Genomic DNA, 10,581 nt, shown 5'->3' with positions numbered 1-10,581 from the left:
AGCCTGTGGCTAAGTCCACCTGGCCACCCCTAACCTCAGGGCACCCTGGCCTAGTGGCTGGAGTTGATATAGTTGCCCTGTTTGCCAGGCTGTGTGGCCCAATGTCCAGAATCAATATAGCTGTTCTCTTCCCCAGGGCAGTGTGGCCTAAAGGCCAGAGTCCATACTGGGGCCCTCTCCCTCAGGACTGAGTGGCCCAATGGCCAGAGTCAGTATAGAGGACCCTCTTTAACAGGGCTATGTGGCCTTGTCACCAGAATCAGTATAGATGCCCTCTCCCTTGGGGATGTGTGGCCCAATGGCCGGAGTCACTATAGGCATGATTTAATGGTTGTAAGGGGGCATGGGCCACCACCTAGGGTGGATTTGCTGGCTGGGGTAGGGGGACCTGGGCCCGACCTACTCCACCAGACCCCAGCCCAAGGCCCTGTCAGCAGTGAATATACTCATCACAGAGTTAGTGGGGACCCTAGTGAAACACACTGGCTTATTGCTTGGTTCTACAACTGGATCAATGTATTGTCTCTCTGGGCTACTTCCTACTGATCCAGTGGTCCCGGTGTTTCCGGGGTCTCTGGATTCTTCAGCCTGTGCAGCTCTCTGCAGGTCTGGCTTCCACAGTCTGGGGCTTCAGCAGCTCCTGGGATGGACCTGGCAACGTGCATCCTCCCTCCTCAGCAGTCAGCCCTGACTGAGCTGAGCTGCTCCCTTTTATACTGGTGCTCCAGTTGGAGCAGGCCCAGGAGGGGCAAAGGGTGTGTGGCTTCCTTGGCCTACAGTGCGGGGTTAACCCTTCCCTGTCCAGTGTGTGAAGCGAGTACACCTGGATTGGGTCAGTCTGAGCCTTGTCTGTCTCCAGTGTTGTTCCCTGTGTGTTCTTGTGTCTTGTGCGTCTATCTGCATGCATTCCTTCAAGTGTCTCTTTCTACACACCACCTTCCTTCACTGGCCCAGAGCCTATGGGTGAGCAAGCTGAAACTCCAACCCTGCCCAACCCAACCAACCTGTTCCCTTTGAAAACTCTGGACATGGCTTTGGTCCCAAGAGAAAAAAATTACAACACTCCTCTGTCAATCTCGCTCTCTCTTTCATTCTGTCCTTCCTTGTCTCTTTCTCTCTCCTTTCTTTATTAAAATTCCAAGGGCACATTTCTTCCCATCACACATAGGGCAGACACCCAATGACATCCAATAGGGGGTTCTTTTTCCTTTGGAGAATCGTTCTTATCCTGAAGGGAAAGAATCACTTAGATGTAGGTTGACCATTTGTCTAATTTTGAACCAGACACACCTCTTTTTAGGTGGTTTGTCCCCAGACACAGTGGGATGTGCTTTTGTCCGGTGTTGGATAGGGGATGCCTTTTTGAAGAATGTGCAGTTCTGCCCTGGCCATCGTTACCTGGCACACACAGGTGTGGAGTGATGCACTCTTCAAAATGACATCCTCCATTTGGCATGACCTCCTACGCACCACGTCTCCTAGGTCATGCTGGTGGGAGTGGGGCCACACCGTTCCCAGAAGTACCACCATTCCTGGGATTCTGGGAACGCGTGAATGGCCACCGTACGTGGATGTGCAAGGTGTGTTGTCATACCCAGCCCTTTTCATTGTTTCTCCAGGTAGTGCACCAGCATGCGACTCTATTGCTCACTAGGCTGCTCTTGTGATGCTGGTGCTATGAGTTCAAGTCTGGCTGGGGCTGTTTTTGAATGTGCTCTGGGGTAGTTTGATCTACTGGGAGCCGGCTAATCTCCTCTCTTCCTGTGATGACAGCACAGCAGCCCAAGGGATACGTGTGCAGTGACTGCCACCTTCAAATCACCAAAGGGGTTTAGACACTGGCTAATTTTCATGGCCTCCACATTCCTTAGGTGCCTGAGAAAATCTCAGCGCTCAGTGCGTTTGGATGCCTCCCACTCTCTTTCTGCTGTGCTTTTGTAACACTGACAGACCCTGGTCCTCGGCAAGCAGGATTGAACCTGGGACCTCTGGAGCTAAATGCCTGAGCCTCTACTGCATGAGGTAAAAAGGTATGCGGCTGTTAGCTAAGGCTGTAGAGCGAACTCTTTAATCTCTTTCTAAGTGGTCTCGGTGCCACTAGCTGGGACAGAACACCACACCTTTGAGGTGTGTGGGTTATATTTCAGAACGTGGCCTGCTAATCAGATGAGAAGAAGCCATTTTTATAGTTCCTCATTAAGGTCCAGAGCTGACTGTGGAGGGGAGGGTGGTGGGGCTGCTGGTCAGGACTGAAAGGCATCAGCAGAAATCTATCCAAGGAGAGCCAAGGGCAGAGAGACAGTAGGGGGCTGCAGACTGAGATCGAGGGGCATTAGCAGAGCTCTGTGTGGGTAGGTGGAGAGAGCCCAGGGCTGGGCTAGCAGGGGGCTGCGGATCAGGAGTGAGGGGCACTGGTAGAGCTGTGAGTTTCTAGGCTAGGACTGCATTAGGAAGGTGCCAGTAGGCCAGGACTTAGGGTGCATCTACACAGCAAACGAAGGTGTGATGGCAGCATGGGTGGGGGATCCTATGCTGGCGTTAATCTAGCTAGCACAGGTAAAAAGAGCAGTGGAGACATGGTAGCCTGGACTGCAGCACAGACAGCCAACCTGAGTGGTACCCAGGTCCCTAGCGGGCTGGCACTGGGGCAGTTAGCCCATGGTGAAGTCTCTGCTGCCTGCTGTTTTCACCCACACTAACTAGGCTAAAGCTGGCACGGCTCTGCCCCCCTGCACTACAATCCCACCTTGACTTGCTGGGTAGACACACCCTGAGATGTTTCCGTGCAGCCCAGATCTGTGTTGTTTGTTCCCCAACCATGCCTGGGGGCCTGCTGGGACACTGCTTCTAATTGCCAGATATCAGGAAGCCCTGCTGACCCAATTGCATTCTAGATTTATCCCTCCCACTCCTCCACCTCCCTCTCTGGCTGGGCTCTATATAAACCTCTCCAAGACGGGCAGGAGGATCAGGGTGAGGTTCAGCTCAGCAGAAGCTGGGATCCATCGCTCCGACGACAGCAAAGGAACAAGGACTTGGGTAAGTTGCAGGAGATTCTAGCAGCCAGGAGAGAGGAGAGAACAGTGCCACATGGGGCTGTAACTGCAGGGTTTGTTTCTGGAAGGCAGTGTGAGCTAGTGGTTAGAACAGACTAAGCTTGATACGTTTATGGAGGGGATGGTATGATGGGATAGCCTAATTTTGGCAATTAATTTGGCAATTGATCTTTGATTATCAGCAGGTAAGTATGCCCAGTGGTCTGTGATGGGATGGGATCTGAGTTACTACAGAGAATTCTTTCCTGGGTGCTGGCTGGTGAGTCTTGCCCACATGCTCAGGGTTTAGCTGATCGCCATATTTGGGGTTGGGAAGGAATTTTCCTCCAGGGCAGATTGGCAGAGGCCCTGGAGGTTTTCCGCCTTCCTCTGCAGCATGGGGCACGGGTCACTTGCTGGAGGATTCTCTGCACCTTGAGGTCTTCAAACCACAATTTGAGGACTTCAATAACTCAGACATAGGTTAGGGGTTTGTTACAGGAGTGGGTGGGTGAGGTTCTGTGGCCTGCATTGTGCAGGAGGTCAGACTAGATGATCGTAATGGTCCCTTCTGACCTTAAAGTCTATGAGAAGGGGTCAGGACTCAGGGTTCTGTCTACACCTCTGGGAGGGGAGTGGGGAATAATGGCTTAGAGGTAGGAGGCCCTGATCTCAACTGGGGTCTATGCAGCACATGGCACAATGGGGACCTAGATCTTCAGCAGGGTATTTAGGAGCCGTGTGATAAAAATAAATAACTCCCCTATTTTTAGACCATTGGAGGCAGAGTGGGGTGGGAGGGGATAATGGGAAGCATTTGTATTCCAGGAGTTTCCAGGGAGGAGGCAGATCCCCACCCCACGCTGTCTCTATCCATCTCCCCCCTCTCTTCGCACTGCAGGTCGATCCAGTGACAGACGCGGCCATGGCCCTGAGGGGACCTTGCCCCTTGCTCTTCCTGACCCTCATCCTGCTGGCTGCTGGCCAGGACGACGTCATCATCAGACCAACTGACAGTTACCCAAAGTTTGTGAGCGAACACATTGATTTCCCCAAGACCAGACCCCCCACTGGCCTGACCTACTGCAACTACATGATGAGGCGCCTGAACCAGAAACTCGGTATGTGCAAACTCATCCACACCTTCATCCACGCCCCCACCAGACGGATCCAGACCATCTGCACCACTGGAGGGAGATGCAACCAAAACAATGAATGCGACAGCAACGCACCCTACCACCTCACCACCTGCCGCGTGCGCAGCCCCCCCCGCCCACCGAACTGTATCTACACGGGAAAATCCAAGACCCGCAGGATCCGCGTGGCCTGTAACCAGGGGCTGCCCGTGCGCTTCATCAGAGTCCTGTAGAGCCCAGGCGCTGGCCATGGGCTGGGAGCAGGGGGTCCCCTGTCCTCCCCGTTCGCTCCAGTGCAGACCCCTGTCGCTGGGGGCTCTCCTGCCTCATCCCTGCCTCCTGGGCAGCGCCCACCATGAGTCTCCACAGGGACTTTCAGCATTTCCCCTTATCCCACAGGCCGGCAGCTTGGGGCGGGCGGGGGAATTTCCCACACTAGGTGCCCAGTTCCCATCTCCACGAGTGAAAATCCGGGTGCCCAGCCCCTCTCCTCCAGCTGGCACCGAGACCCTCATCCTGAGCACCCGCCTCGCTGGGCAGGATCCAAACACAACTGGCCTGGACTTGGGCTGGGCTGCCCTGAACCCAGCAAGGGAAGGGGCCAAGCGACTCTGAAACCCCAGACTGATTTGGTTCGGGTGCCCAATTTTAGTCTCCCAGGATAGATCAAAATTCCCATGAACCCCTTGATGGCCGCCCCTTTGCCATCCCCCACCCCCTGCTCCCCTAATGCCCATTATACAGTATAGCCGCCCCTTCCCCACACCCACCCTCTGCTGCTCCTAGTGCCCATTATACAGTATAGCCACCCCTTCCCCACCCCCACCCTCTGCTGCCCCCTAGTGACCATTATACAGTATAGCCGCCCCTTCCCCACCCCCACCCTCTGCTGCTCCTAGTGCCCATTATACAGTATAGCCACCCCTTCCCCACCCCCACCCTCTGCTGCCCCCTAGTGACCACTATACAGTATAGCCGCCCCTTCCCCACCCCCACCCTCTGCTGCCCCTAGTGCCCGTTATACTGTACAGCCCTTCCCCATCCCTGATCCACTGGATGCTGTGTGGATGTTGTCTCAGGCTGAGCCCTGGGGAAGCTGTCACTAGTTCAATTTTCTCGCTGCTTCTTGCAATAAAATACTTTCCTGCAAACGCAGAATGAGGGGGAGAGTTTTTGTGGGGGTTGGGTGCAGAGTCACTGGTTTTCCAGCGTTATTTAACCCTAGCAGCATGTCAGAAATCCAGCTAGATTGCTCAGAGGGATCAGGGAATGGGATAAGGTGCAGAGGCTCCGATCCAGCCCTAGGGGACCAGCTGGCTCAGGGGGCTGGGGAGTGCAATCTGGGGCCTTTCCTCTTTAGGGGGCCCTGGCTCTGACCTGGCCCCAGAACTGGCTGGCTCAAGGGGGTGGGGACTGGATATGAGGCCTTTCCCTTTCAGAGGCCCTGCCCCCAGTCCCTGTGTGGCCAGAGGCTGGGCGACTCGGTGGCACATGGGGAACGGGGTACAGGAGGGCGCCACCTGCAATGCTGACCCAGCCCGGCAGGGTCTGACTGGCTCCAGGTGCGTGTCAGGGACGGGGATCCGGAAATAAAGAGGTTTCCTCTGAGGTTTGCCAGTGAATGGCTCATCTGCTTGCAGCCAAAGTCTCTATGGGGCTGGAAGGGTCCCCGTGCCCCACAGACACCTATGGGGCTGTGCCCCAGGCAGGTTTGCAGTAGGGAGGCAGAGCTGGCCTCTCCTGTCCCTGCTCTGCAGCTCCCAGGGCTGCCACCGCTACCTCAGGGGCTCCAGCAGTGGGGCACGGGTGGCTATTTAAAGGGCCCGGGGCAGTAGCGGTGGCTGGGCTCTGGCAGTGATTTAAAGGGCCGGGGGATTTTAATGGCCCCACCTCTTCCGGATGAGGCCCTGTCCCCTGCTCAGGACTGCAGCGTGCCAGTAAGTCCTTTAAATTACTTTCACCCCTGGCCTGGCGGCTCGGGCCAGCACCACCAACCGGGCCGTTAAAAGTCAGGCTAGACCCTACGTTTCCTGGCTCTGTGCTGCACCCTGGAAGTGGCCAGAAAGTCTGGCTCCTAGGCGGGGAGAAGGGGGGAGCACGGGACTCTGCGCACTACCCCTGCCCCAAGCACTGGCTCTGCACTCCCACTGCCTGGGAACCGTGGGCTATGGGAGCTGAGAGGGGTGGTGCCTGTGCATGAGAGCAACGCACGGAGCTACTGCCCTCACTCCATCACCTAGGAGCCAGACCAGGGTGCAGCGCGGAGGCAGGACAGGCAGGGAGCAGACCTCAGCCCTGCTGTGTCGCTGACTGGGAGCTGCCCGAGGTAAGCCCGTGCCCCAACCCTGAGCCCCAGCCCTGAGCCCCCCCCCCAACCTAGAGTCTCCTCCTGCACCACGAACCCCTCATCCCTGGGCCCACCCCAGAGCCTGCACCCCCAGCCAGAGCCCTCACACCCCCCTTCACCCCACCCCCCTGCCTCAACCCACAGCCCCCTCCCACACTCTGAATGCCTCAGCCCCACCCCCCAGCCTGGAGCCCCCTCCTGTACACCAAACCCTTCATCCCCAGCCCCACCCCAGAGCCCAAAACCCCAGGTGGAGCCCTCACCTCCTCCCACAACCCAGCACTCTGCCCCCGCCTGCAGGCCCCTCCGGCACCCTAAACCACCCTGAAGCCAGCACCCCCAGTTAGAGTCCTCTCCCCCTCCTGCACCCCAACCCCCAGCCCCAGCCCATTGAAAGTGAGTGAGGGTGGGGGAGAGCGAGCCACCAAGAGACGGGAAATTTAGTGAGTGGGGGCAGGGCCTCTGGGAAGAGGTGGGGTGGGTGGTGGGGCCTCGGGGAAGGAGTGGGGCTAGGGTGTTCGGTTTTGTACAATTAGAAAGTTGGCAACCCTGACACTCAGTGGTCCTGTGTTACGGGGTCGTGGGGAGCCCTGTCAGGGCCAGAGCTGGGCCTGCCGTGGGACTGCGGGGGTGTCAAAGCCCCAAGCCCATGATCACATGAGGACCCTGCAGGGTGAATAGGACAGCAGCCGGCCTGTCCCAGATCCCCCTGAACCCAGCCAGCCTGGCCTGGCCCAGATCCCCCTCCAACAGGATAAATCCAGGGATCAGAGGGTTACCAGTTGAGCTGGTGAGAAAGCCCCAGGTCAGACAGACACAGAGACAAATGCACCCTCGGGCACACAGAGTGACACAAACACAAGCAGTTTGACAAAGCACCCCACCCACCCCCAGAGCACTGTACACACACACACACATACACTCATAAACACGCACACACACGCATATTCTTACACACTCATTCACTGACACATCCCTACAAACATATCCAGATGCACCCTGCGCGTGCACGCACGCACGCACACACACACGCACTCCCAGCCATGTACTCTGTACACACATGTCCTTACACAAGCATTCAAGCAGTCCCCCCCCCCACTCTGAATACATATGCCCTCCACACAGACAGGGGCGGCTCTAGACATTTCGCCGCCCCAAGCAGAACGGCACGCTGCGGGGGGCGCTCTGCCGGTCGCCGGTCCCGCGGCTCTGGTGGACCCTCCGCAGGCGTGCTGCCTGCCACCCTCTCGGCGACCGGCAGAGTGCCCCCGCCGCATGCCGCCCCAAACACGCGCTTGGCCTGCTGGGGCCTGGAGCCGCCCCTGCACACAGATGCATACACACTACATGCACAGACCCCATACATGTACGTGCATTCAGTCTAGCCAGGCAGGGCTAGCTGACACTAGAAAGGCTGGGCCAGCAGAGCTGTACTGGCAGAGCCCCCTAGTGGAGCCGTGGTAAATAGCGACATTCTGGCAAACGGTCTCTTCTATTAGCATCTGCACAGGGGCTTTTGCCAGCACAGGTCTGTGAGTCAGGGGTGTGATTTTCCACACCCCTCTGAGCAACACAGTTATGCCGGCAAACCTTTGCAATGTAGACCTGGCCTCTCTGACACGCACACTTTATGCACACACACCATTTACATCCCAATGTACATTTCCTCATGCAGACGTGCACGCACCTTAGACACACACGCATGCATTCTACACAGACAGACTCACTGTGCAGACACATTGTCTCTCTGTCACACACACAGATAAACACAACTCTCTTTATCAGTACTTGACTGGCATGACAATCTACAGATACAAATGTAAAAGCAGCAAAGAGTCCTGTGGCACCTTATAGACTAACAGACGTATTGGAGCATGAGCTTTCGTGGGTGAATACCCACTTCGTCGGATGCATGCGACGAAGTGGGTATTCACCCACGAAAGCTCATGCTCCAATATGTCTGTTAATCTATAAGGTGCGACAGGACTCTTTGCTGCTTTTACAGATCCAGACTAACACGCCTACCCCTCTGATACAGATACAAATAGTTATTCAACAATGACACCAAGGGCAGGTTGCCTGATGACCACACACACTCATACAGGAACACATGCACAACCATACTCAGTGTGCTGGGGTGTTCATGCCACTCCTCACCTGAAAGGGATAAGGTCTAATTAACCTGCCAGGCTGCTCCTGGGGGAGAGCCAGGCTGGCTAAGCAAGCACAGCAGAGCAGGTGCAGGCCAGGCTGGTACAAAGCCAGTAAGCTGAAAACAGAAAGGGGCTGCAGGGGAAGTAGTCTGCAGTCACTCCCTGGGAGGAGGGAGTTTGGGCTGGAAAACCCAGGGAGGAGGGAGCCAGAAGATAGAGCACAGAGATGGGAAGGTGCCCAGGGAAACAGAAACAGAGTCTGAGCTGGAGCAGACCGTAGTTGGTGGACAGAGGGGTCCCTGGGCTGGAACCGGGAGCAGTGGGTGGATTCGGGTTCCCCTACCAGCCGCTGGGAAAGTGGCACCAGATCTGATCAGGGATTGGAAGCCTGTCTGGAGCAGCATTAGGACAGCTGATCCATTGGCACTGTGATACCCCTGGGAGGGGGTGGAGGACACAGATTGTGGCCAGGCTGGAGGGCTAAGTCCCGAAGAGGGAGCACACTGAGAGAGAGAGGGGCTGTGGGGACAGCACATGATGGAAGGGGGATCAGACTTGTATGAAGTTAATCCCGTGTGCAGCCAGGGGGAGGTACCCTTGCGGGGTGCATATATACACATACGGACACGTGGAGAACCAGACACAAACCCGTATGCTTACACATGCCAATTCACTGCCCTCCCAGCCACCTACACCTCAACAGGACTCATCCTCTCCCATTGGGGACAGCAGGGACATGTGGACACACACGCACACACACACATACACACATACACACACGGCTGGTACCATTTCTGCCCACACTCCCCAGAAGGAGCAGCCCCATTCTATCCTAACATCCCAGGGCACAGCATCTTGCTCTGACCTCGCAGTCCTTGAGATACGCTGCCGCACCCCCACAAGCTATTTGCACTTCCCAGGATTGGGGGCAGGGCTGGGGGCCGGGGGGTGGGGGGTGGGAGGAAGGATAGTGGAGCCGAGAGGCAGAATTCAAACTGGGCTCATGCAAAGAACATAACGAAAGAGACTGACTGTGGGTGGGGGCTGGGAATCCTGGGGGTAAATTCTCAGATGTTCCCTGGTACAAAACTCCCCCTGCCCATCTGAAAGAGCAGGCAACACCCTGGTGAGATGTAAGCATCACAACGGTTGGTTTCTAAGGTCAGGGAGTTACCTGCTGAGCGATGGAGCCAGCTGCCAGAGAGAGAGAGGCAGAGGGAGAGAGAGACACAGACTCGGTGATATGTTGCAGCGATTTCCCCTGGCAAAAGCCCCAGTCTGGGCTGGGCTGCAAGGCCGACTAATTTGCCCACAGGCTTATGGCTGGGTGACAAGGGGCAGGACCTGCTAGATACACACACACACACACACACACAGTCACTCTCACGCACTCTACAGAAGGCAGCCGCCCTCAGCCACACGGAGACTCACCATCGTCCTCCCCATGGGACGGCCTCCGGGAGCAAGGTGCTGCACTTTAGCTCTGTGTAGCTAGGTGAAGCGAACCCCAGGTGAAGGCATTGGGCTGACCTTGGACAGCTACATGGAGGCAGGGCCGGTGCAAGGATACTTTGCTCCCTAGGCGAAACTTCCACCTTGTGCCCTCCATCCCCACCTCTTCCCCTCAGAGCATCGATTATAAACTTTCAAAAATGAATACTGCATAATATGGCATTGTTCATTAGAATTAACACAAGTTCGGCTTGAAAATTTATGAATTTCATTATTAGTCTACATATTTAATGAAAATAAATGAATAACCTCACAGGGTGTGGGGCTGGCTGGCTTCGGGCAGGGGTGTGTGGCAGGGGTTGGCTGGAGACAAGGGGGTGCTGGGCTGGCTGGAGGCAGAGGAGGGGATGTGGCAGGGGTTGGCTGGAGACAGGGGGTGTGGGGCTGGCTGCGGGCAG

General features: G+C 56.3%; 1 protein-coding gene across 1 annotated transcript; it reads left to right on the top strand.

Annotated features, from left to right (window-relative positions):
* The first annotated feature begins 2,876 nt into the window (after nt 1-2,876).
* LOC123348833 (ribonuclease-like) lies at nt 2,877-4,786 on the top strand. Its single transcript, XM_044986495.1, has 2 exons — nt 2,877-3,039; nt 3,937-4,786. Exon 2 carries the CDS (start codon nt 3,961-3,963, stop codon nt 4,402-4,404), a length of 444 nt encoding a protein of 147 aa, XP_044842430.1. The 5' UTR covers nt 2,877-3,039; nt 3,937-3,960; the 3' UTR covers nt 4,405-4,786.
* The last annotated feature ends 5,795 nt before the right edge of the window (nt 4,787-10,581 follow it).

This window comes from Mauremys mutica, chromosome 13 (assembly GCF_020497125.1).
Source record: "Mauremys mutica isolate MM-2020 ecotype Southern chromosome 13, ASM2049712v1, whole genome shotgun sequence".
In the NCBI taxonomy this organism is placed as follows: Eukaryota; Metazoa; Chordata; order Testudines; family Geoemydidae; genus Mauremys; species Mauremys mutica.
The sequence above is the reverse complement of the archived record's forward strand: the minus strand, read 5'-3'. Positions and strand labels throughout refer to the sequence as shown.

What these genes read in the sequence shown, in the direction of transcription:
- LOC123348833 (XM_044986495.1), top strand. Translation starts at nt 3,961, where the DNA reads ATGGCCCTGAGGGGACCTTGCCCCTTGCTCTTCCTGACCCTCATCCTG.